At 48.6% G+C, this 25,861-nt stretch overlaps 2 protein-coding genes and 1 non-coding gene across 4 annotated transcripts; 1 reads left to right on the top strand and 2 right to left on the bottom strand.

Moving 5' to 3' along the window:
- Positions 1 to 2,149: 2,149 nt before the first annotated feature.
- AMT (aminomethyltransferase) lies at positions 2,150 to 12,045 on the bottom strand. Of its 2 annotated transcripts, none has more exons than XM_016192741.2 (9): positions 11,797 to 12,045; positions 11,538 to 11,705; positions 10,967 to 11,047; positions 7,690 to 7,821; positions 6,882 to 6,960; positions 3,734 to 3,891; positions 3,481 to 3,661; positions 2,993 to 3,148; positions 2,150 to 2,905 (listed from the first exon to the last, which is right to left on the bottom strand). In XM_016192741.2, exons 1-9 carry the CDS (start codon positions 11,884 to 11,886, stop codon positions 2,727 to 2,729), a joined length of 1,224 nt encoding a protein of 407 aa, XP_016048227.1. In that variant the 5' UTR covers positions 11,887 to 12,045; the 3' UTR covers positions 2,150 to 2,726. The 2 variants fall into 2 exon arrangements, with proteins under 2 accessions (XP_016048227.1, XP_007533615.1); XM_007533553.3 differs by having other exon boundaries at positions 2,152 to 2,905; positions 3,746 to 3,891; positions 11,797 to 12,029.
- Positions 12,046 to 15,708: 3,663 nt separating this feature from the next.
- On the bottom strand, positions 15,709 to 24,255 carry NICN1 (nicolin 1, tubulin polyglutamylase complex subunit). The gene is made up of 6 exons (XM_007533552.3): positions 24,016 to 24,255; positions 18,875 to 19,051; positions 18,515 to 18,628; positions 16,727 to 16,798; positions 16,313 to 16,417; positions 15,709 to 16,236 (listed from the first exon to the last, which is right to left on the bottom strand). Exons 1-6 carry the CDS (start codon positions 24,145 to 24,147, stop codon positions 16,195 to 16,197), a joined length of 642 nt encoding a protein of 213 aa, XP_007533614.1. The 5' UTR covers positions 24,148 to 24,255; the 3' UTR covers positions 15,709 to 16,194.
- A 1,049-nt stretch (positions 24,256 to 25,304) lies between these two features.
- LOC132542143 (U1 spliceosomal RNA) lies at positions 25,305 to 25,468 on the top strand. Its single transcript, XR_009553271.1, has one exon. It is a non-coding gene; the product is annotated as a U1 spliceosomal RNA (small nuclear RNA).
- The last annotated feature ends 393 nt before the right edge of the window (positions 25,469 to 25,861 follow it).

Below are 25,861 nucleotides of genomic sequence, written 5' to 3'. Positions count from 1 at the left end.
ATGGAGGCACTGAACAGTGCAGAGTGGGCCCAGACACACAACAGCCTCATCAGTTCCTTGTTTGACCAGAGTGCTTCTCAACTCTGGTTTATGGTGGTACTGGGAGTTGAACCTGGGAGCTTAGAACCTCAGGCTTATAGAGCTGTTAGCATAATTACCTAGCCTTTTTTTTCTTTTACCATATATATACACATATATGAAAGGGGAAGATAGATTGAGACACCTGCAGCATTGTTTTCACCACTAGTGAAGCTCCCTATCTGCAAGTGGGGACCTATGGCTTGAACCCAGACCTTTGCTCATGGCGGTGTGTATTCAACTGGGTGTACCACTGCCCAGCCTGGAGACATACCATTTTTTTTATCAGAGCATGGATCAGCTCTGGTTTATGGTGGTGCAAGGGATTGAACCTGGAACTTCGAAGCCTCAGGCATGACAGTCTGATTGCATAACCATTATGTTATCTACCCCTAAAGTGAGCACATTTCAATGTGCTAGGACCTGGGTTTTTTGTTGTTGTTTGTTTGTTTTGTTTTGTTTGTTTTTATCAGAACACTGTTCAGTTCTGGCTTATGGTGGTACGGGGGATTGAACCTGGGGTGTTGGAGCCTCAGACATAAGAGTCTGTTTGCATAACCATTATGCTATCTACCATCTGCCCTCCATTTTCTATCTTCTATCTTGACCTGGAATCACAGGCTCACTCTAAAAGCCTACAAGCTCAGCTCCTAACCTCTAGAAGAATCACAAGCCAGGCTGGCCCACTACAATGGATATGGGGAGCTTCCCAAAGTGTGGATGGCAAAGATGGGTTCCTGAAAGCTGTGTGACATTGTACCTGCCTTCTTTGATGGTGATATTCTGTCTACTTGTGCAAAGGTGCCAGCTACCTCAGCATCCTGCCTGCTTCCTCTATTAGCCGTCACATTTAGCCTTGACCTGGGCTCTGTGACGGGAATACTGAGAGTAAGGGCTGACACTGAGCTCACATGTCTACTTTAGGGGGTTCCTGAGGGATAATGGTTCCCAGCTCCATATCTACCCACTGACACCACCGCATACAAAACCAGGGCCTACCATTTCGACCTACATCAACTGAAGACATGGTGTATCGAACAGGGAAGTGCGTCTATTGTATGGTTACTCAAACAGGACACCGGTATGCTTGCATGGGGAAGCTGAAAAGGGGGTGCTGTGGAGGCTGCGACTCCTTGGTACTCGGAATGCGTGATTCACAGAAGTGGAGAGGTGATACTTGGTGCCCATCTGGGGTAGTACCCTCATCAGGAGGAGCCCACTCAGTCTGTGTCAGAGCCCAGGAAGACAGGCATTGACCTGGCACCCCAGGGAGTACATGGACATCGAAACGAGACAATAACAAACGAAAAGGAACCTTGTTTAATGTGTGTTTTTTTTTTAAGCAGTCAGTGGAGTTAGTAATGGGCTCCAGGGATGAAGGCCAGTGCAGGGTAAGGGAGGTCTAAGAGCAGGCACAGTCTGGACCACAGCAGCTCTGGGGCTCAGAGAGACGGGGAGCCTGGCACACTTTCCCTCTGGGCAGCAGGATGGGCTGACATGGGAATTTAAAGAGTTAAGTTTGTGCCCCGCCCCGTCAGCCATCCCTGCATCTACACACAGGCACAGTAGCACTACTGGGCCAACCCACTGTGAGTCCGGAATCATTCCTGCCTAGGGAGAGGCACTAGTTTGCATCCAGAAAGGTAACTGGAGGAGATGACCAGCACTGCTCAGTATGACAAGCCCTAGAGAAGTAAGCTGAGCAGACTTAATAAGGCCCCTAAAAGTAAGCTATTGTTTGACAGCCTGTAACTGATAGGTTGGAAGATATGTTAGGAGTAGGGCTGGGGAGATAGCATAGTGGTTATGCAAAAACCACTGAGGATCTAAGGTCCCAGGTTCAATCCCCCATGCCACCATAAGCCAAAACTAAGCAGTACTTTAGTAAAAATAAAAACATTGGAACTGTGGTCCGGGAGGTGGCACAGTGAAAAAGCTTCAGGCTCTCAAGCAGGAGGTCCTGAGTTCGATCTCCGGCAGCACATGTGCCAGAGTGATAATCTGTTCTTTCTCTCTCCTCCTATCTTTCTCATAAATAAATAAATAAAATCTTAAAAAACAAAACAAACAAAAAAAAAAAACATTGGGACTAATGTTTCTCAAGTTCTCCAGCAGGCAAAAATGACATTGGCAAGAGCACAGATTGAAAGAATGGGTGAACTGGTCCACTGCTCAGAAATGGGCTCTTGAAGTTGGAGGGGGCCAAGTGGTGGCACACTGGGTGAAATACACAAGGACCAGTGCAAAGATCCCGGTTCGAGCCCCCAGCTCCCCACCTGCAGGAGTGTCACTTCACAAGTGGTGAAGCAGGTCTGCAGGTGTCTTTCTCCCTTTCTATTTCCTCTCCCTTCTCAATGTCTCTCTGTCCTATGCAATAAAATGGAGAAAAATGGCCGCCAGGAGCAGTGGATTCGATAGTGCCAGCACTGAGCCCCAGCGATAACCCTGGAGGCAGAAAGTCAGATTGAAGTTAGAGTAGCACTGGGTAAGGGGGCAGAGATGATGTCGGTCTTTCAAGCAAATCAACAGAGACGGCCTCTACTTTAGTCAACTACCCTAGTGTGTTCTGTATCCGGGACCCAACTAAGCCCGTGTAGGAAGCTCTCCAGAGCAAGGCTCCTGGAGGGGAGGGCCGCGCTCAGCCACCTTCACTTGAGGGTATAGTAGTTTGTGGGTACAAAGGGCATCTTGCTGACCACAGCCGCTTGCTGCTTCCGCCGCACCTCTACCAGCAGCTGGGTACCTGGCTTGCTATACTCATGGGGCACATACCCCATTGCTACATTCTTCTTCAGGCAGGGTGAAGGGCATCCACTGGTCACAGTACCTGCCCAGGGAGAGGGCACATGTCAGTACCACCTTTGACAGCCAAGTACCCCCACCTTCCTGGTCCCAGCTTCCCTGGTTGACCTACCAATCACAGCACCCTCCATACTCAGGATGGGGCTGTGTGTCCGCACAGGGGCCCCCTCACACATCAATCCCACACGCTTCCGCTGCGGTTTGCCCTTCAGCTGGGGGATGATGACTGTGGCTCCAGGGAAGTCCATGGCCACTCGGCGACGTTTTCCTGAGACATGAAACACCAGACTTAAGCCACAATCCATAGGACTGCTGGGCACGGGGCTCCTAGCTGTAAGGACCCAAACTGCCATCCCTCCAGTGTCAAGAGCCCTTCACGCGGTTTCCCTGGCCCCACTGCTCCCAACGCCCTGCTGCACCCCATGAAGGTCCTCAGCTCCTAATGGGCAGAGCCACACCGGCACCTTCAAGGAACAGAGGTTCTGAGAGGTTGAGTCACTTGTTCTAGGCTGCACAACTCTGGGGGCATATACGCTGGCTAGTCTTGTCAAGGGATAGTCCAACTTTCAGGGCTCTCCCCTGGATGCCAGACCAGCTCACCTAATGTCCAACTGAGGCTGCCCTCCACGGGGGTGGTGTGCTCGTTAATGTCATTCCCATACAGGCAGAGACCCGCCTCCAGACGCAGGCTGTCCCGAGCAGCCAAGCCTGCCAGTTTCACCTCTGGGTTTTCCAGCAGAGCTGTCGCTAAGTGGACTGCCCTTGTTGCTGGCACTGATATCTGCACAGGATACCACAGAGCAGGTCGGCAGCCGGCCCCAGAGTTGTGGACCCCGCACCAGCCTGCACCTACTTGTTGACACACCTCCACACCATCCTCTCCTGTGTAGCCACAGCGGGTCACACGGCAACCAGGCACGCCGAATACCTCCATCCCAGCACTGGTCATGAAGGGCAGGTTCCTCAGGTCATCTGCCACGCCGGCCTGGAGCACCTGGGCTGCAGTGGGGCCTGCGCCAAGGGAGTCAGTGACCAAGAGGCCAGGTCCCACTGCCCTTCCAAGCTGAACCACAGTCCGCAGGCTGGACTCCGGGAGAGTCCTGAGCAAGGCTTACTGTGCAAGCCGCTCTTCCAGCCCGCACAGCTTTCTTTATGAGGCAAGTGCAAGGGAAACACACACCAAGCTTAACAACTACAGTACGTATAGCCTCGGAGGCGGCACAGTAGATACAGTGCTCAACTCTTCAGCATACAGTCCACAGTGTAAGGGCTAGATAGCTTAGTGGTTATGCAAATAGACTATCATGCCTGAGGCTCCAAAGTCCCAGGTTCAATCCCCTGCATGATCATGAGCCAGAGTGAACAGTGCTCTGTTTAAAAAAAAAAAAAAAAAAAAGGGGAGTCGGGCTGTAGTGCAGCAGGTTAAGCGCAGGTGGCGCAAAGCACAAGGACCAGCATAAGGATCCCCACCTGCAGGGGAGTCGCTTAACAGGTGGTGAAGCAGGTCTGCAGGTGTCTATCTTTCTCTCCTCCTCTCTGTCTTCCCCTCCTCTCTCCATTTCTCTCTGTCCTATCCAACAACGACGAGATCAATAACAACAATAATAACTACAACAATAAAACAACAAGGGCAACAAAAGGGAATAAATAAATAAATAATAAAAAAGAAAAAAAAATTTTTTTTTAAATGCGGTCTGGGAGGTGGTGCAGTGATAAAGCTTTGGACTCTCAAGCATGAGGTCCCGAGTTCAATCCCCGGCAGCACATGTGCCAGAGTGACGTCTAGTTCTTTCTCTCTCCTCCTATCTTTCTCATAAATAAATAAAATCCTAAAAAAAAAAAAAAAAGGTCCCAAGTGTAATTCCCTGTATGGCATGTGCTAGAGTGATACTCTGGTTCTCTCTCTACTTTGTGTGTGCTCTCTGTTTCTCTCTCTCCTTGTTAATAAATGAATAAATATTTTCTTTTTTTAAATTATCTTAAAAACTTATCTTTTATTTGTTGGATAGAGACACTCAGAAATTGAGAGGGGAGAGGGAGAGATACAGAGAGACAACTGCAGTCCTGCTTCACCACTCGCAAAGCTTTCCCCCTGCAGGTGGGGACTGGGGCTTGAACCTGGGTCCTATAAATTTTTTTTAAATATTTATTTTATTAGGGGTCAGGCAGTGGCACACCTGGTTAAGAGCATACACGTTACAATGTACAAGGACCCAGGATCAAGCCCCCAGTTCCCACCTGCAGGGGAAAAGCTTTGCGAGTGGTAATGCAGGGCTGCAGGTAGCTGTCTCTCTCTCTCTCTTCCACTCTATCTCCCCTTCCCCTCTCAATCTCTGCCTCTATCCAATAATGAATAAAAATATCTTTTGCAATATTTCTCTTATTGGGGCTAGGCAGTGGGATATCTGATTGAGTGTACACAGTACCATATGCAAGGAGCCAGGTTCAATCTTCCGGCTCTCACCTGCAGGGGGAGACTTTACTGGCAGCGAAGCAGGTCTATAGGTCTCTTTCTCCATTCTTTTCCCCTTTGTTGCCCTTGTTTATTCTTGTTGTTTTTATTATTGTTGTTGTTGTCATTGCTGCTATTGTTCGATTAGGACAGAGAGAAATGGAGAGAGGAGGGGAAGACAGGGGGAGAGAAAGACAGACACCTGCAGACCTGCTTCACCGCCTGTGAGGATACCCCCTGCAGGTGGAGAGCTGGGGCTCCAACTGGAATCCGTAAGCTGGTCTGTGTGCTTTCCACCATGTGCCCTTAACCCGCTGTGCTACCATCTGACCCCTCCCTGACATTTTTTTTAATGGTGAGAGAGTGGTGGGGGATGGGGGAGAGTGAGACAGTAGATAAAGCATCTGGATCTTCCAAGCAGGAGGTCCCAGGTTCAATCTCCAACACCACATGTGTCAGTGATACTCTTGTTCTCTTTGCTTCTTTCTCTCAAATCTTAAAAACCAAAATAAATACAATAATAGTCATGCAAAAAAATTTCATAGTTCGTGTGGTCTGGAAGGTAGCGCAGTGGATAAAGCGTTGGGACTCTCAAGCATGAGGTCCTGAGTTCAATCCCCGGCAGCACATGTACCAGAGTGATGTCTGGTTCTTTGTCTCTCCCCTTCTACTTTCTCATTAATAAATAAATAAAATCTTTATTTACTTATTTTCCCTTTTGGTACCCTTGTTGTTTTTTATTGTTGTAGTGATTATTGCTATTGTTGTTATCATTGTTGGATAGGACAAAGAGAGATGGGGAAGACAGAGAGGGAGAGAGAAAGACACCTGCAGACCTGCTTCACCACCTGTGAAGCGACTCCCCTTGCTGGTGGGGAGCCGGGGCTCAGACCCGGTCCATGCGCTTCGCGCCACGTGTGCTTAACCCGCTGCGCTACCGCCCGACTCCCAATAAATAAAAGCTTTAAAAAAGGGAGTCGGGCGGTAGCTCAGTGGGTTAAGCGCAGGTGACACAAAGCGCACAGACCAGTGTAAGGATCCCGGTTCGGGCCCCCGGCTCACTTCAAGGGAGTCACTTCACAGGCGGTGAAGCAGGTCTGCAGGTGTCTGTCTTTCTCTCCCCTTCTCTGTCTTCCCCTCCTCTCTCCAGTTCTCTCTGTCCTATCCAACAACGACGGCAACAATAATAACTACATCAATAAAACAACAAGGGCAACAAAAGGGAGTAAGTAAATATTTTCAAAAAAATATTTTTAAAAAATTTCATAGTTCAATCCTTGGTACCATCTAAGCCAGAACGGAGTGGTCCTCTGGTAAAAAATAATAATAATAAAATAAAAGACAAACTGCTCTGGTACTGATATTTTCTCTTTCTCACCCTCTTTTATTAGAAGTAAAATCTTAAAAAACAATTATTGGTTAAAAAACAAAAATGGCATACAAATACCATGTCAGCCACAACTTCCTCCTACAGTCCCTGCAGAGCAGCCAAGGGAAGAAGAAAGGCAGAGGTAAGCGGGAGCACGGGGCACGGGGCTGGCCCACTCACCTTGCAGGGCCAGCAGGGCATTCTCTACCACCTCCAAGCCCACGTCACAGCCTGTCTTCTGGAACTCACTGACTTTGTCCTGATAGCAGAGACAGAAACGCCACGTTAGTATCTAGGACCGCTGAGCACCTGCTATGTGCCAGACCTTGCAGAGCCGGATAGAAGAGGCTGGTTTCCATCTTGCAAAACCATGTAACTATTACTAGGAATGACCCAAGCCCAGGTCTGTCATCTCTGACCAGCCTCTAGCCCTAGAACTTTTGTTGTTTTTTTTTGTTTTTGCCCCCAGGATTATCGCTGGGACGCAGTGCCTGCACTACAAATCCACTGCTCCTGGAGGCTAACTTTTCCCTTTTGTCGTTTATCATTGTTGTTACTGCGGTGGTTGTTGTTGGATAAGACAGAGAGCAATGGAGAGAGGAGGGGAAGACAGAGAGGGGGAGAGAAAGATGAGACACCTGCAGACCTGCTTCACCACCTGTGAAGCGACTCCCCGGCAGGTGGGGAGTTCAAACTAGGATCCTTACAGTGGTCTTTGCGCTTTGCGCCATGCATGCTTAACCCACTGCACCGCCCAGCCCTCTCCCTAGAATTTAAAGGACACACTTTTAGGGATCGGAGTCAGCTTCACCTCTCCTATCACACACACACTGGAACCTGTCATGTTCCTGGAAGGGCCAACTCTGACCAGCTCTTCATTTCACTCAAAGAACCATTGTGTGACCTTCTTGTCCATGCCAGGATTGTCCTGGACAAGGATGCTACTCTGAGCAAGGAGACCAGGAACCTAGAACTAAAAGCAGCATACCTGCATGAGAGCCAAGTCCTTGTCCCTGCAGCCAGCGTTGGAAACCACGTACAGGTACCCCTCGGAGGTGTTGGTCACAATCAAGTCATCCAAAATGCCTCCAGCTTCATTGGTAAATAGTGACAGTGTCCCCTAGCACCAAAATGAAATGCTTTTGCCTCCAGATTCAGGAGACCAAGACCAAGTATGAGACAGATGCATGGGCTCATTCAGCCACCACATACGTTTGATCCCTGACAAAGGGGTATGGGGGTGTACAAGGTGCAAGGCTGGGGCAGCATAATGTTTGGTTGGTTGGCTGAACCAGAGCACTGCGCAGCTCTGGCTTAGAGCCTCACCGTCAGTATAACTTTGTTTCTATTATTTATTATTATTATTATTTTTGCCTGCAGGGTTATCGCTGGGGTTCAGATGAATCCACTGCTCTTGAAGGCTATTTTCCCCCTTTTGTTGTCCTTGTTATTTATTGTTGTTATTATTATTATTTTTTTAAATAATTTATTTCTTTATTGGGGAATTAATGCTTTACATTCAACAGTAAATACAATAGTTTGTACATGCATAACATTCCCCAGTTTCCCATTTAACAATACAACCCCCACTATGTCATTCATCATCTTTCATGGACCTGTATTCTCCCCACCCACCCACCCACCCCAGAGTCTTTTACTTTGGTGCAATACGCCAACTCCAGTTCAGGTTCGACTTGTGTTTTCTTTTCTAATCTTGTTTTTCAACTTCGGCCTGAGAGTGAGATCATCCCATGTTGTTATTATTATTGTTGTTGTTATTCTTATTGCTGTCATTGTTGTTGGATAGGACAGAGGGAAATCGAGAGAGGAGGGGAAGACAGAGGGGGAGAGAGAGATACCTGCAGACCTGCTTCATCACTAGTGAAGTGACCCCCCCCCACAGGTGGGGGTCTGGGGGGTTGAACTAGGGTCCTTACCCTGTATGCTCAACCTGCTGTACTACTGCCCGGCCACATCTCTATATTTTAATATTTATTTTTTTATTTATTTGCCTCCTAGGTTATCACTGGGGCTAGGTGCCTGCACTACGAATCCACTGCTCCTGGAGGCTATTTTTTTTTCCATTTTTGTTGCCCTTGTTATTATTGTTGTTGCTATTGTTATTGCTGTTGGATAGGATGGAGAGAAATGGAGAGGAGGGGAAGACAAAGAGGGAGAGAGAAATACAGACACCTGCAGACCTGCTTCACCACTTGTGAAGTGACTCCCCTGCAGGTGGGGAGCTGGGGGTTCGAACCAGGATCCTTACACCGGTCCTTGCGCTTTGCATCATGTGCGCTTAACTTGCTGCACTACCGCCCAGCCCCCAAGCACACATTACAGTGTTCAAGGATCTGGGTATAAGCCCCTGGTCCCCACCTTCAGGGAAGAAGCTTTGTAAGTGGTGAAGCAGTGCTGCAGGTATCTGTCTTTTTTTAAATATATATTTATTTATTAATTGAATAGGGACAGCCAGAAATCAAAGGAAGGGGAGATAGAGAGGGAGAGAGACAGAGAGACACCTGCAGCACTGCTTCACCACTCGTGAAGCTTTCCCCCTGCAGGTGGGGACCAGGGGCTCAACTCGGGTCCTTGCACATCATAACATGTGCGCTCAACCAGGTGCACCACCACTCATCCCCTCTGTCTCTCTAACTCCCCCTTCCCTCTTGATTTCTGGCTGTCTCTATCAAATAAATAAATATAATTAAAATTAAAAAATAAATTAAGGGAGTCAAAAAATAAATTAATTAATTAATTAATTAAGGGAGTCAGGCTGTAGCTCAGCGGGTTAAGCGCAGGTGGCACAAAACACAAGGATGGCATAAGGATCCCAGTTCGAGCCCCCAGCTCCCCACCTGCAGGGGAGTCGCTTCACAGACGGTGAAGCAGGTCTGCAGGTGTCTGTCTTTCTCTCCCCCTCTCTGTCTCCCCTCCTTTCTCCATGTCTCTCTGTCCTATCCAACAACGACAACATCAATAACTACAACAATAAAGACAACAAAAAGGAATAAATAAATTTAAAAAATTTAAATTGCCTCTAGCTAACATAGTATAGAGAATATTAAAAGACAGAGAGAGAGGGTGGGAGACAGCATAATGGTTATGAAAAAGACTCATGCCGGGGGTCAGGTGGTGGTGCACTTGGTTAAGCGTGCACATTACAGTGAGCAAGGATTCAGGTTCAAGCCCCTGGTGCCCACCTGCAGGGGGAAAGCGTCACGAGTGGTGAAGCAGGGCTGCAAGTGTCTCTCTTTCTATCTTCCCCTCTCAATTTCTGCCTCTAGACAATAATAAATAAAACATTAAAAACATTTAAAAAAAAACTCTCATGCCAGGGCCAGGTGATAGAGCACCTGATTAAGTGCGTGTATTATCATGCACAAGGACCCAGGTTCAAGCCCCTGGCTCCCACCTGCAGGTGGAAAGTTTCACAAGCGGTGAAGCAGGGCTGCAGGTGTCTGTCTGTCTCTCTCTCTCTCTCTCTCCCTCCCTTTCCAGCTCCTCTCCCTCTCAATTTTTCTCTGTTCTATCAAATTCAATAAATAAAGTTTAAATTAAAAAAATACTAAAAGACTCATGCCTGAGGTTCCCAGGTTCTGTTCTCCACACCACCACAAACCAGAGCTGAACAGTGTCTCATAAGAGAAAAACAAAATAGTGTTCCAGGAGGTGGTGCAGTGGTAAAGCTTTGGACTCTCAAGCATGAGGTCCCGAGTTCGATCCCCAGCAGCACATGTGCCAGAGTGATGTCTGGTTCTTTCTCTCCTCCTATCTCTCTCATAAATAAAATCTTAAAAAAAGAAAAAAGAAAGAAAAAAGAAGAGAAAGATCCTACAAGATGAAGGGGCTGAGGCGGGGGTAAATAGCATAATGGTTACTCAAAGAGACTCTCATGCCTGAAGCTCCAAAGTCCCAGGTTCAAGCCCCCGCACCACCATTAAGCCAGAGCTGAGCAGTGCTCTGGTGAAAAAGAAAAAGAAAAAGAAAAAAAGACGAAGGGGCTGGTTTAGGGACTACACTTGGCAAAGGATGAGGCAACATGGAAGGTTTCAGAACAGACCTGGGCTTCTGGTCTCTCAGTAGGGGTTGGTGAGGACAGCTAAGGAACTCTGTCTCCTAGGACTATAGTCCTGACGAGCTGTGTCTGATCAGCTGTGTCTGATGCATCTCTGTGGCCATAAGTTGGAATCCAGCTCATTTGCTGGTTCATGATTAATAACACCCAGTGAGTAAAAATGGGTGTGTGTGGGGGGAGTACTTACCTGGTTTGGTTTTAGCTCTGCAATATCTCCAACCACTAGACTTTCCATCAGCTTCACTCGATCACAACCAAATATCTTGGTCTAGGAAAATTAAAAGTCTCAAGCTACTGCCATCTAAAATGCCACTGGGCAAAGGAATCCTCCAGTAAGCCACAGGACTGCTTCTGCAGGCGGCCTCCAGTGTCCACTTTCCCCAGCCACAGGACTGCCTCTGCAGGCGGCCTCCAATGTCCACTTTCCCCAGCCACAGGACTGCTTCTGCAGGCGGCCTCCAGTGTCCACTTTCCCCATATTTACCAGCACAAGAGGGAGCACAAAGAGGAAGTTAAGGCACTTTCAAGGCTCCAGCATCTTTCTGAAACACCTCTTCTCCAAACCATAGCCAAGGCTGTGGCTAAGAATGGGAACCAGCCCTGGAAAATCTAGGCCATTAAGATATGCCACTAACTGGAGCAGCTAGACAGGAGAGTGGGAACACAGTGCACTAGGGAACATCCCGAGACCTCCTTGGAGTCCGATCCCAGCAAAGACAAGAGCTGCAGAGCTACAGGTGGGGAAGGCCCGGGCTCACCTGCAGCATGTGGGACACATCAAAGAGTGAGCAGTGGCGGCGAGTATGCAGGTGGGAGTCTATGTGGCTGTCCCGGTGCTGCACGGGCAGACTCCAGCCTGCGAACGTGACCATCTTCCCGCCGTGAGCCAGGTGGAAGTCATAGAGTGGTGTCTGGTGGAGCCTGTCCTGTGGGTGGCTAGGCTCAGCACCACTGAGGCCTCCAAGCCTCCTGCTCCCCACCCCCCACCCCCAGGACTCTCGCCATACTCTGTCCCACCTGTGAGTAACTGATGGAACGGCCTAGGGCCGAGGTGAATGCCTGAAGGCGATGGCCCAGGCGGGACGCCATGCTCACAGCAGGCTGCATTGTTGTTTGCTCTGGTGTAGCCGGCACACACCTACCACTCTGCCAGGCACGCTGGGAGATGTAGTCCAGGCCCTTGGAAGGCTGATCTCTCTCTCTAGCAAGGGATGGTGCGGGTGGGCAGCCCTGAGGGTAGGCAGCCCCAAAGGCAGGCGGGGCTTGAGAGCAGTTTAGGCAAACAGCCCTAGGCACTTCCAGCAGAGCAGGGCTGAAGCAGCCAGTTAGGTTGCTCGGAATCTGAGCTGGGGGCTAGACCTCCCCCTGCTGACTGCACAGCCTCCAAAAGATCAAAGTTCTTTGAAGGACTGAAAGGTCAGTATCCCGCTCTCAGGACTTTAGGTCAAATGGGGGAAGGGGAGAAGTGAAGCGGATAAAAGGAGGGTGGAGCCAGCCAACCCGAGGGTCTACCTCTCCCACTGGGCAGACACAAGACAACCAGCACAGTCATACATTTCACAGAGTATTTATTCATCTTGATGTGCACTAGGCGTTGTGCCCGGCACTAGTGACGGCTGTAAAAGTAGCAGTGCGCCCGGCCCCCCTAGGGACCTCCCCCCCTCGCACACAGGACTTTGGTCACTGTTCTCAGCAAACCCAAATGGAGTTAAGTAAATCACCAAGCAGGCAAAAATACCACCTGCCAGAACTCCTGGGTGAAAACACAGGGCTATCACCAGAAGCAATTGACTTGCCTCCAGAAAGCTGTTGAGTCACGCAAAGGTCCAGTGTTCCAGGTCCGACACATGTGGCAGGATTGCTCCACACTTCCCAGGGGTACAGTCAAGGGGGAAAAAAAAGAAACACTGGATTCTTATCATAAGGAAGAGAAACCTGCCTTACTCAGTAGCTAGCTGGCCTGGGGTTGTAATGAAACTAAGCCTCATAAAGATGACAAGGAAAACTCCCACGTGGACCCACTAAGGTTGATTCCCCCAATTTTTTTTTCTTGCCTCCAGGGTTATCACTGGGGCTCGGTGCCTGCACTATGGAATCCACTGCTCCTAGAGGCTATTTTTTTTTTTAACTTTTGTTGCCCTTGTTGTTTATTGTTGGATAGGGCAGAGAAAAAGAGAGAGAGGAGGGGAAAACAGAGAGGGGGAGAGACACCTGCAGACTTGCTTCACCATTTGTGAGGTGACCCCTCCCCTGCAGGTGGGGAGCCGGGGGCTCAAACCAGGATCCTTGAGTTGATCCTTTCACTTCGCACCATTTGTGCTTAACACAGCGCTACCACCCGGCCCCCGATTCCTCAAAATCTTATGATTCTTGAAAGGAAGCAGTTGGAGAAGGTACTTTGGGTTGTGTCAGATGTAGGCAGATCTCAGAGATCATTAGGCCTCTTCCGTGCCAGAAGCACCTGCCAAGATCCCAGTAGGCAGACCCATTTAAACTTACACATCCAGGAGGACGGCCAGCTCAGGGTTCAGGAAAACTGACTACCCAAATCCCCCACTCTGCTTCCTCAGCAGACAGAAGAGTTTAAACGAGGAAGTTCATTTTGTGGGCTAAAGACTGGGGACTGGTGGCAGTGCGCCCTGTTGAGTGCATGTTACCCGGCACAAGGATCTGGATTCAAGCCGCTTGGCTCCATCCGCAGAGACGAAGTTTCACGAGCAGTGAAGCAGTGCTACAGGTATCGCCTTTTCTCTCCTAATCTTCCCCTTCTCCCTTGGTTTCTGCCTCTATCCAATGCGTAAAATAAGGTAAAATAGGGGGTTGGGTGGTAGCGCAGTGGGTTAACTGCAGGTGGTATGTTGTTTTCATCGGGCTGGCTTCACGGGCGGGTAACAGACGACCAGGGACTCATGGTTGAGCTGTAGGCAGTATCTCTTTATTCACGCAGGACAGGACGCAGCACAATCTATACCAAGCTAAGCTAAACTAAAAAACTACAAACAATCTTGTCCTTATAAATATACTAGCCCAGTAGGGTGGGAACAGGAAGCGACGCAGAAAGGGTGGAGAGAAAAGTGATGGGTAATATCAGGGTGTGACAAGGAGAGGATCAGGGTGTGACAAGGAGAGGGGGCGGAGCAGGTGAGAATTTTACCACTAAACCACTAATGCCCTGGAGGGAGTGTGGTGCTTGTTAACAGTGGTTATGTAAATAGAATACAATGGTTATGTAAATAAAACAGTGTTAAGCAGGGGAGATTAAACTAATGAAACAGAAGGGGTTTTTAGAAGCATACCAACAGTGGTGCAAAGTGCAAGGACCAGCATAAGGATCCTGGTTCGAGCCCCCGGCTCCCCACCTGCAGGGGAGTCGCTTCGCAAGTGGTGAAGCAGGTCTGCAGGTGTCTGTCTTTCTCTCCCCCCTCTGTCTTTCCCTCCCCTTTCCATTTCTGTCTTATCCAACAATGACGACATCAACAATGATAACTACAACAACAATAAAAAACAAGGGCAACAAAAGGGAAAATAAATAAATAAAAACTATTTTTAAAATAATAAGGTAAAATAAAGACAGAGAAAAGGGCTGCGGAGACAGCATAATGGTTCTGCAAAAGCCTTTTAAGCCTGAGGCTCTGAGGTCACAGGTTCAATCCCCAGCCCCACCATAAGACAGAAGTGAGCAGTGTTCTGGTTTCTCTCTCTCTCTCTCTCCCTCTGTATCTACACTTTCTCATTAAAATAATAAACTAAACAAAATATTTAAAAAAAAGAGAGAGAGAGAAATGGCAGGGGCAGGTAACAGAAAGGTTATGCAAAGAGACTCTCACATCTGAGACTCCAAAGTTCCAGCTTCAGAGCCGAGCGGTGCTCTAGTAACAAAGAAGGGAGGGGAGTCGGGCGTAGCACAGCGGATTAAGTGCAGGTGGCGCAAAGCACAAGCGCCGGCGTAAGGATCCCGGTTCGAACCCCGGCTCCCCACCTGCAGGGGAGTCGCTTCACAAAGCGGTGAAGCAGGTCTGCAGGTGTCTGTCTTTCTCTCCCCTTCTCTGTCTTCCCCTCCCCATTTCTCTCCATCCTATCCAACAACAACGACATCAATAATAACTACCACAATGAAAACAACAAGGGCAACAAAAAGGAAAAATGAATAAATAAATTTTTTTTTTTTTTTCCTCCTCCAGGGTTATTGCTGGGCTCGGTGCCTGCACCATGAATCCACCGCTCCTGGAGGCCTTTTTTTTTCCCCCTTTTGTTGCCCTTGTTGCAGCTTCGCCGTGGTTATTATTATTGCCCTTGTTGACGCAATTCGTTGTTGGATAGGACAGAGAGAAATGGAGAGAGGAGGGGAAGACAGAGAAGGGGAGAGAAAGATAGACACCTGCAGACCTGCTTCACCGCCTGTGAAGGGACCCCCCTGCAGGTGGGGAGCCGGGGGCTCGAACCGGGATCCTTACACCGGTCCCTGCGCTTTGCGCCACATGCGCTTAACCCACTGCGCCACCGCCCGACCCCCAATAAATATTTTTTTAAAAAAGTATTAGAAAAGAAAAAAGTGAAGGGTGTGGTCCAGGAGATGGCGCAGTGGATAAAGCATTGGTCTCTCAAGCAGAAGGTCGTGAGTTCAGTCCCCAGTAGTACATGTACCAGAGTCATGTCTGGTTCTTTCTCTCCATCTCTCTCACCAATAAATAAAATATTGGGAGTCAGGTGGTAGCACATCAGGTTAAACACATATGGTGCAAATGACAAGGATTGGTGTAAGGATCCCGGTTCGAGCCCCTGGCTCCCCACCTGCAGGGGAGTCACTTCACAAGCGGTGAAGCAGGTCTGCAGGTGTCTGTCTTTCTCTCCCCCTCTCTGTCTTCCCCTCCTCTCTCGAGTTCTCTCTGTCCTATCCAGCAACAATGACAATAATCCTGGAGGCAAAAAGAAAAAAAAAAAAGACATTTGATTTCATTAGAAAAAAAAGAAGTAGTAGTACAGGATGAGGAAGATGAGACTCTAGTGTCTCCCTCCATTTCTAGATGCAGATCGCCTCCCGAGGCTGGACAGAGCAGGTGCTAGTAGGCGTCCGCAGTCTTGTGTACGCACAGCAAGCTGAAGAATGTGCACATGTCGGCAGGAGGAGCGGAAGACACTGGGGAATATCGTAGTAAGTAGAGCTGAGAACATTTTAAGGGAGGAGGAGGAGGAGGCGTTGAAGTGCAGTTGGGCAAGGACCACCACGTACCCCCTTGGGAAGTCCTGCTGAGGTAACATAGTGAGACCTTAAGAATCTTGAGTCTGTGATACACCCCAGACAGCCCGGAGATACATGCAACATTCAGAAGACACAGGGAAACACATCAGCATTTGGTAGTCCAAACCAGGTCTGGGTGAGCACAGAAGTTCAGGGTCTTGGCTAAGAGGCACAGTTCAAGTGTAGGAGAGTAAGTTGAGGTCATAACAGCCGTCCACCTGCAATGCAAACGAGCGTCAGGTCTGACCTGCTCAGAGCAAAGAGCCAAGCAGAGGGCATGACGCAATCACTTACATCAAAGCGGCCGATTCTTGTGGAGGTGTGACTAGCCCGGACAATCTCTGTCAGTGCCCACATCTGCTGCACCTCAGAGGATATCTTGCTGGGGTCCGGGAGACCCTGCTCCAAAAGGAAGAGTCAGTGGCCAAGGGTCTCTTCCCACCAGTCACCTTAGAGCTCAAGAGAGGCCAAGTTGGGCTATGGGACCCTCCAGTTGAGGACAGTACCACTCCCAACTGGCTGGTGAAACAAGAGGTTAGGGCCTGCTGTACACTCGGCAGCCTAGTCCCGCAGGCCCCATGGCACACCCAGAAGGAAGTGGGCCAAGAGTGAACCAAGGGGCCTGGGTCCAGCCCTGGACTCTTAAGAACAGCTGCACTGGCCATCAGAGCTGTCCAAACGTCGTTCTTACCTACACTGAAGTCTTACCTCAAGGAGGGGAGCCGGTTGCTCAAAAGGTACTGGGTGAGACAGCCACTTGGGGAAGGTCATTGAGGGGCTCTACAAAGCAAAGATAAGTTTCCCTTAGGGAGGCAGAGTAGCAAGGGTCTCAGAACAAAAAGAAGGAATTGTTTTAAATATTTATTTATTTATTCCCTTTTGTTGCCCTTGCTGTTTTATTGTTGTAGTTATTGTTGTTACTGATTTCGTTCTTGGATAAGACAGAGAGAAGGAGAGAAAGACAGACACCTGCAGACCTGCTTCACAGCCTGTGAAGCAATCCCCCTGCAGGTGGGGAGCCGGGGGCTCGAACCGGGATCCTTATGCTGGTCCTTGTACTTTGTGCCACTTGCACTTAACCCGCTGCGCTACCGCCCGACTCCCGAAAGAAGGAATTCTTTTTTTTTTAAAGATTTTATTTATTTTTTAAACTTATTTTTTCAATTTTCTTTTTTTTATTATTTATTCATTCCTTTTTGTTGCCCTTGTTTTACTGTTGTAATTATTATTGCTGTTGTTATTGATGTCGCCATTGTTGGATAGGGCAGAGAGAAATGGAGAGAGGAGGGGAAGACAGAGAGGGGGAGAGAAAGATAGACACCTGTAGACCTGCTTCACCACCTGTGAAGTGACTCCCCTGCAGGTGTGGAGCCAGGGGCTGGATCCGGGATCCTTAAGCCAGTCCTTGTGCTTTGTGCTACCTGCGCTTAACCTGCTGCGCTACTGCCTGACTCCCAAGATTTTATTAATGAGGAAGATAGGAGGAAAGAGAAAGAACCAGACATCACTCTGGCACATGTGCTGCCGGGGATAGAACTCAGGACATCATGCTTGAGAGTCCAAAGCTTTATCACTGCGCCACCTCCCAGGCCACGAAATAAGAAATTCTAAGCCTTAGACACAAATGAAATCCTGTCTAGAAATCCACAGAGGTCTACGGGGCAGACTCCTTAAGATTTTGTGCTATACAGGAGGCCCAGGGAGATAAGGCAGAGAAATTTCCTGGCACCTGAAGGTCTAGCTCTGAAAGAGGTGGTGGTCCTAAAAACAAGAGGAAACAGCCTCACGTCTCATCACAAACTCCTAGCAGTCCAATTCAGTTACTTTTCTTTTTGTTTTATTTTGTTTACCAGAGTACTGCTCAGCTCTGGTTTATGATGGTACTGGGGACTGGACCTGGGACCTTTGGTGTCTCAGGCATGAAAGTATTTTGCATAATCATTATGCTGTCTCCCCAGCCAAAATTTGGCTAATTTTCAAGAGACTTCTTTTGAGTCTCACCATTCTTTTTTCAATCTTTCTTTTCTTTTCTTTTTTTATTTATTAGAGACATCCAGAAATAGAGAGAGCAGGGGGAGATAGAGAGGGAGAGAAACAATGGTCCAGGAGGTGGTGCAGTGGGTAAAGTGCTGGTCTCTCAGGCATGAGGTCCTGAGTTCAATCCCCGGCAGCACTTGTACCAGAGTGATATCTGGTTCTTTCTCTCTCTCCTATCCCTCTCATTAATAAATAAATACTTACAAAAAAGACAGAGGGAGAGGGACAGAGACACCTGCAGCCCTGTTTCACCACTCACAAAGCTTTCCCCCTGCAGGAGGGGACCAGAGGCTCAAACTCGGGTCCTTGCACCATATAACACAAGCGCTAAACCAGCTGTGCCACCACCACCAAGCAGCCCCAAGTCTCATTATCCCAACCACTCCTAACTCCAAACCAAACTCTCCTTGTCATAGACAGGAAAGGGCCAATCAAGAGCTCTTCATACTAGCCACGTACCTTCGGTCCTTGCTGGTAGATCTGAAGCTCCTCCACTGTGAAAGACAGCCACAGCGGTGACGGCTGTCGAAGGATCAGGCGCAGCTCTGTCACACTCGCCATGTCACAAAGCATCTGGTTGCACACAAGGCCCCAGCAAGGCCCCAGCTCACTGCCCGGGAGCTTCCCAAGCAGTGATGAGCCAAGGTTGCCTCCCCAGCCCCGTAGAAAGGAAAGAACAGTCGTGCCTCCAAGGCACTTGGCAGGGACTCATAGCCCCAGCCGGCCCGGATTACCACCACCCCCTTGGCTGCGAGCCGCGCCCAGCTGTCAGACCTCCACATCGGGCCGCTCAGGGGTCGTGCCGGGTCCCACTCTGACCTGGCTCTTGGTTAGTGACACATACTCCTGGGCTCCCTCCTCACTGTGTGGGTCAGGCATCAGGCAGTAGTCGCGCAGACAGGTCACCCACTCGGCCGGCGTGTGTGCTGAAGTATGCTGGCGAACGCGGATGCTCAGAAAGGCTGTGTAGTAATTCTTAAACATGATCTCCTGCAACTACAATACAGAGAAACTGCTGTGACACATCAGGCTCAGGCGGCTGGGGACACAGCATAATGCCTATACAAAAAATTTACGGGGAGTCGGGCGGTAGCACAGCGGTTAAGCGCAGGTGGCGCAAAGCGCAAGGACAGGAGGAAAGATCCTGGTTCGAGCCCCCGGCTCCCCACTTGAAGGGGAGTCTCTTCACAGGCGGTGAAGCAGGTCTGCAGGTGTCTTTCTCTCCTGTCTTCCCCTCCTCTCTCCATTTCTCTCTGTCCTATCCAACAACAACATCAACAATAATAAGTACAACTACAATAAAACAAGGGCAACAAAAAGGGAATAAATAAATTTTAAAAAAAAGTATTACGGGGTGGTCCGGGAGGTGGCACAGTGGATGAAGCACTGGATTTTCAATGAGGTCCTGGGTTCAATCCCCAGCAGCACATGTACCAGAGTGATATCTGGTTCTTTCTCTCCTCCTATCTTTCTCATGAATAAATAAATTCTTTAAAAGAAAAATGTATTACTGGGGGGCAGGGCGGTATAGTGCAGCGGGTTAATAGCACATAGTGCAAAGTGCAAGGACCCATTCAAAGATGCTGATTCCAGGCCCCAACTCCCTACCTGCAGGAGGGTCACTTTACAAGAAGTGAAATGTAGGTGTCTTATCTTTCTCTCCCACCTCTCAACTTCTGTCTGTCCTATCCAACAATAACAGCAACAAGGGCAACAAAAAGGGGGGAAAAATGGCCTCCAGGGGCAGTGGATGCACAGTGCAGGCACGAGCCCCAGCGATGACTCTGGAGGGAAAAAAAAAAAGCACTACTGCTATTACACTGCTAATACTTCAACAACTATTAGCATTCATTTTACCTCCAGCATGACAGTTACTCGCATGACCACTATACCTGGTCCTCTTTTATTAAAAAAAAAAAAAAGATGAGAGAGGGAGAGATGGGGCCGGGCAGTGGTGCACCTGGTTAAGCACACACAGAACTTGTGCATCGTAATGTGTGCGCTCAGCCAGGTGCGCCACCAGCTGGCCCCTTAGCACCCAGGGTACGAAGCTAGTCAGAGAGAACCCTTGGGCTCCCCTGTAGACTCAATGGGCCTAGGCCTCTAATAGGTCCATCGCTCCGCCATCACTGGTCACTTCCATCAGCAAAGCCACTATCGGCCCTCTTGTGAGCCACTTCAGGACTGTACCCTCACTATGAACTACCAGTGCTAGGGAGGTGGGGTCACCCTACTCTGCCACTCAAGGAAAACTGGTACTAAAATGAGCTTAGTCTAGAATGTTCCCAGCTGTGACCATGGACTGTGAGCTCAGACTGACAGGGACTTGGAGGTTATCCAGGCTCCTGTGCTAAATAGCAATATTCATGGGCCCTGGGTCAGATCAACATGGTAAATAATTAATTGTACTTACATATTTTCTCCAAGTTTGGGAGCTACTCTGCCATGATTCAGCCTTCTAGTCCTATTTTCAACTCTGACACCATCTTCCCAGGCAATATTTTTAGTCCACCTGCAGGTCATCTATCAAGCTCCAGCAAAAATCACCAGTCATGGGCCCCTAGGGACTTAGCTAAAACGGACTTCTAGACTTCTATCCACCCTAAAATCCCTGTTCCCCTTTGCTCTATTCCTACTCTTTGGTTCCTGTTAATTAAAGATTTTGTCCTATAGGCGGGGGGGGGGGGGGGGATAAATAGCATAATGGTTATGCAAACACTCTCAAGCCTGAGGCTCCATCTAGTCCCAGGTTCAATCCCCCGCACCACCATAAGCCACCATAAGCACTGCTCTGATAAAAATAAAATATTAAGATTTTTTTTTAATCATAAAGATTTTGTCCTGCTTTATATCTTATTGCATTTCAGCTACCAAGTTGCGGATGCTACTAAGATTCCATCCTGAGGTCCCTGGGCAGACAGCCTTATCAATGTGTCCCAGCACCTCACCTCCCCAGAGCCCTACCCTACTAGGGAAAGATAACAACAGGCTGGGGTTTTGGATCCACCTGCCAAAAGCCCACATCCAGCAAAAAAAGCAACTACAGAAGCCAGAACTTCCACCTTCTACACCCCATAAAGAATTTTGGTCCATACGCCCAGAAGGGTAAATGTTAAGGGAAGATGACCAGAGGACTCTGAGCTCCAATTTCATCAGGACCCAGAGAGAGAAGAGGAGAGGGGGAAAAAAGTACACTCTGAAGTAATAGGTAGGACTTAAAAAGGAAGAGAAGGCAGGAGCATATAAAAAAAATGGGCAAATATGGGAGTCAGGTGGTAGCGCAGCGGGTTAAGCGCAGGTGGCGCTAAGCGCCAAGGACTGACATAAGGATCCCGGTTCGAGCCCCCGGCTCCCCACCTGCAGGGGAGTCGCTTCACAAGCGGAGAAGCAGGTCTGCAGGTGTCTGTCTTTCTCTCCCCCTCTCTGTCTTCCCTCCCTCCATTTCTCTTTGTCCTATCCAACAACAACAACAACAACATCAATAATAACTACAACAATAAAACAAGGGCAACAAAAGGAAATAAAAAAAGGGCAAATATCGATCTTGGATGGACCTTGAAAAAATCATGTTGAGTGAAATAAGTCAGAAACAGAAGGATGAATATGGGATGATCTCACTCTCAGGCCGAAGTTGAAAAACAAGATCAGAAAAGAAAACACAAGTAGAACCTGAAATGGAATTGGCATATTGCACCAAAGTAAAATACAGGTCCATGAAGGATGATAAATGACATAGTGGGGGTTGTATTGTTAAATGGGAAACTGGGGAATGTTCTGCATGTACAAACTATTGCATTTACTGTTGAATGTAAAACATTAACTCCCCAATAAAGAAAAAAAAAACAGGGAAAAAAAAGGGCAAATATATATGAATATAAACAGTTACAGAAACAAGTCAACCCATATCTGTGATCTTGGGAGAACTAATACAATCTCCAATAGGGGAATGGGGATACGGAACTCTGGTGGTGGGGAAGGTGTGGAATATCCCTGCTATCTTATAATTTTGTAAGTCAATATTAAATCACTAATTTAAAAAGGCGAGCCTGAGTGAGAGAACATGGCATACACCTGAAACAGCAGATGTCAGCCTAGCTAAAGCAGTTTTCAAACACCAGACATACATCAGAATCATTCAAAGAAGTTTCAGCTTATTAATTCATCGATCTTAATAGAGACAAAGAAAGGGGCCGGCAGTGGTGCACCTGGTCGAGCACACATGCTACCATGTGCAAGGACCCAGGTGTAAGGCCCCACTCCCCACCTGCAGGGCAAAGTGTCACAGCAGTATAGCAGTGCTGCGTGTATCTTTCTTTTCTCTCTCCCACTTCCTCCTCAATTTCTCAAATAAATAAATGAAATTTATTTGAATTAATTAAAGTTTAAAAAAGAAAAACATAGTCCGAGGCTCCAAAGTCCCAGGTTCAATCTCCCACACCACCGTCGGCCAGAGCTAAACAGTGCTCTGGTGAAAGAAAAAAAAAAAAAAAGAAAGAAAGAAAAATGGCTACCAGGAGCAGTGGATTTGTCATGCTGGCACCGAATCCAAGAGATGACCCTGGTGGAAATAAAAGAGTAATTCACGGAGACTCAGAGAAGGCAGAGTGACAGAGACCACAGCACCAGCTTCCTTCGCACGGTGCAGTGGAGGCTGCCTCGATCATGGTCACACGCTTGGCAAAGCAGCACATCATCGAAGTGAGCTACTCTGTCCAGCCCTTATTGACTTATTTTGCCGCCGCCAGGGTTACTGCTGGGGCTCAGCGACTGCACGATGATTCCACTGCTCGCTCCGGATGGTCAACCCCAAGCCCCGCACTTTTTAAAATATTTATTTATTTTCCCTTTTGTTGCCCTTGCTTTTTTAACAATGTTGTGGTTATTGATGTCGTTGTTGTTGGATAGGACAGAGAGAAAATGGAGAGAGGAGGGGAAGACAGAGACGGGGAGAGAAAGACAGACACCTGCAGACCTGCTTCACCGCCTGGGAAGCGACTCCCCTGCAGGTGGGGAGCCGGGGGGCTCGAACCAGGATCCTCACGCCGGTTCCTGCGCTTCGCGCCACCTGCGCTTAACCCGCTGCGCTACCGCCCGACTCCCTGTTTGTTTGTTGTTGTTCTTTTTTGTTAGATGGTGAGAGAGAGACATGGGAGGAGAGAAACCTGCAGTTCCTCTACTACATGTGAAGTTTCCCTCCTGCGGGTGGCAACTGGAGTTTGAACCCGGGTCTTCACACGCGGCAAAATGCATGCTCCAGTGGGTGTGCCACCACCACCCCGTCGTCTCTCTCTAACTCTTTGCTCATCGGAAAGCGGTCGCTTGGGAAATAACCACAGAGCACAAGACAAAATGCACGGGCTACGAGGCGGGCATCGTGGACCGGGAGGTGGCGCAGCGGCTAAGGCTCTGGGCTCTCAGGCATGAGGTCCTGAGTTCAATGCCCGGCAGCACATGTGCCAGAGTGACGTCTGGTTCTTTCTCTCTCTCCTCCTCCTCCTATCTTTCTCAGGAATGAATAAATTAAAATATTTTAAAAGAAGAAGAAGGAGAAGCGGCAGCCGCAGCCACCGCAGGACACGGCAGTGCCGCGGGTGTCCGTGGGCTTTGTTGCGTGTCGCTTGATGCCACTGGAGACCCGCAAGTGGAGCCGCGGATCTGAAGACCCGAGATGAGCCCCAGTCAGGGGGTCAGGGCCAAAGTGAGCTCGCACTTTTATTTGTCTTCCAGCTGTGTTTCTAGCACCTAGTCTACCATCTTGGCACGTCGGGGCCAGTGCTGTCCTGCGGCGAGACACTGACGAGAGCAGGGCTGGAAGCCGCATCCTAATAGAAAGGCATTAACTCAAAGCATGGGTGGCGAGCCGCTCCGCAAGGCTGAGGGGGAGGCTGAGGCTCCCGGTACAAGCTCGCTCGCCCAGGACACGCCCGAGCTGCTAGGTCGCGCCCACCGGGCTTTCTCACCTCGAAGGGCGCGACGCTGGGGAAGGTGACATCAATGACCAGCACGCCAGGCCGGCCTTGCGAGGTCCGCACGTCGCCCACCTGCAAGGCCACGGTGCCTTTCACGTGGCAGGGCACGGATACGCGGGACATGGTGCCGGCAACCGCCACCAGGCACAACCGCTGCTTCCCGACCTCACACTACGGAGCCTTTCCGCGACCCCCAACGAAGCCCCTCGAACTACAATTCCCAGGAGGCTCCGCGCCGGTCGAGTCCAACCAATAAACAATGCTGGGGGGGGCTGGGCCGGACTGGGAGTGCTTCCGGGATAATTCCTTTAGCCAATCATTTCCATGGCTTTTGAGAGTGACTGGCGGAAGTACTTCTTCAGCCAATCACCTTTCGAGCGCTTGAGTTCTCTTGTGGGCTCTTCGCCTAACGAAGCTGAGTTTTCAGCTTGTTTTTCAAGCTTTTAGTTTGTCTTGTCCAGATGAGTGATTCCCCTTCTGCTGGAGGTCCCCAGTTACGGTATCTCAAACTTTCAGTACAGAAGGATATTTGAGTGGTCCGGGAGGTCGCCCGTGGATGAAGTCCTTGACTCCCTAGCATGTTCAATCTCCGGCACATGTGTACCAGAGTAATGTCTGGTTCTTTCTCTCTATTTTTCATTAGTAAATAAAACCTTCAAAAAAAAAAAATGTTTTAAAGGTGGAGGGGCAGACGGATGGTGGCGCATCTGGTTAAGTGCTCTTGTCACAATGCGCAAGGACCAGGGTTCGAGGCCCCAGTCTCCACCTGCAGGGGGAAGCTTCACGACTGGTGAAGAAGGCCTGCAGCTGTCTCTCTGTCTCTCAAGACCTTCTCTTTCTCCCCATTCCCTCTCGATCTCTGGCTGTCTCTGTTAAATTTAAATAGTGGTAAAATTATTTACGGCGGGGGAGATAGCATAATGGTTATCCAAAGAGACTCATGCATGAGGCTCCGAAGACCCAGGTTCAGTCCCCGGCACCACCGTAAACCAGAGCTGAGCAGTGCTCTAGTGTAATAAGTAAATAAATAAATATATGATACACCTCTATAGATAGATATGTATATATGATGTATATAACACATCTGTAGATATATATGTATATATATAATTTTTAAAGAAACATTGGAGAACTGGGGAGATAACATAATAGAGGCCCCAAGTGCTATATTTAAAATGAAATCACGAATTTGTCCATTTAACAGCAATAGTAAAACAAAGTAACAAAGATTAAAGCACTAAAAATTAGCACAACTGGCTTTAGTTACAAAATATTAATGCATACTTACCTGGCAGGGGAGATACCATGATCACGAAGGTGGTTTTCCCAGGGCGAGGCTTATCCATTGCACTCTGGATGTGCTGACCCCTGCGATTTCCCCAAATGTGGGAAACTCGACTGCATGATTTGTGGTAGTGGGGGACTGCGTTCGCGCTCTCCCCTGTTAATAAAAAATAAATAAATAAATAAATAAATAACAAAATATTAATGCTTTGTCCTTTTGTAATTTGAATTAACTTACATAAATGAGTAGATAAAAGAAGTTGAGTGGGCCTATGAAAAAGATATTAAGAGTGGGGAGTTGGGCATCTTTTTAAAAATATTTATTTATTTTTTTAAAAGATTTTATTTATTTATTAATGAGAAAGATAGGAGAGAGAAAGAACCAGACATCACTCTGGTACACGTGCTGCCGGGGATCAAACTCAGGACCTCATGCTTGAGAGTCCAAAGCCTTATCACTGCGCCACCTCTCGGACCACTTAATATTTATATTCCCTTTTGTTGCCCTTGTTTTATTGCTTTAGTTATTATTGTTGTTGTTGATGTCGTTGTT

This window comes from Erinaceus europaeus, chromosome 12 (genome assembly GCF_950295315.1).
Source record: "Erinaceus europaeus chromosome 12, mEriEur2.1, whole genome shotgun sequence".
Classification (NCBI taxonomy): Eukaryota; Metazoa; Chordata; class Mammalia; order Eulipotyphla; family Erinaceidae; genus Erinaceus; species Erinaceus europaeus.
Note: the sequence above shows the minus strand (reverse complement) of the source record. Positions and strands in the feature narration are given on the sequence as shown.

Coding starts and splice junctions, on each gene's coding strand:
- AMT (XM_016192741.2), bottom strand. CDS start 11,886: ATGCAGCCTGCTGTGAGCATGGCGTCCCGCCTGGGCCATCGCCTTCAG. Junction 7,822..10,966: donor CAGAGCTAAAACCAAACCAG/GTAAGTACTCCC, acceptor TTTTGGTGCTAG/GGGACACTGTCACTATTTAC. Junction 3,892..6,881: donor TGCCCTGCTGGCCCTGCAAG/GTGAGTGGGCCA, acceptor CCCTTGGCGCAG/GCCCCACTGCAGCCCAGGTG.
- NICN1 (XM_007533552.3), bottom strand. CDS start 24,147: ATGTCCCGCGTATCCGTGCCCTGCCACGTGAAAGGCACCGTGGCCTTG. Junction 16,799..18,514: donor TCTACCAGCAAGGACCGAAG/GTACGTGGCTAG, acceptor TTTGCTTTGTAG/AGCCCCTCAATGACCTTCCC. Junction 16,237..16,312: donor CAAGAATCGGCCGCTTTGAT/GTAAGTGATTGC, acceptor TTTGCATTGCAG/GTGGACGGCTGTTATGACCT.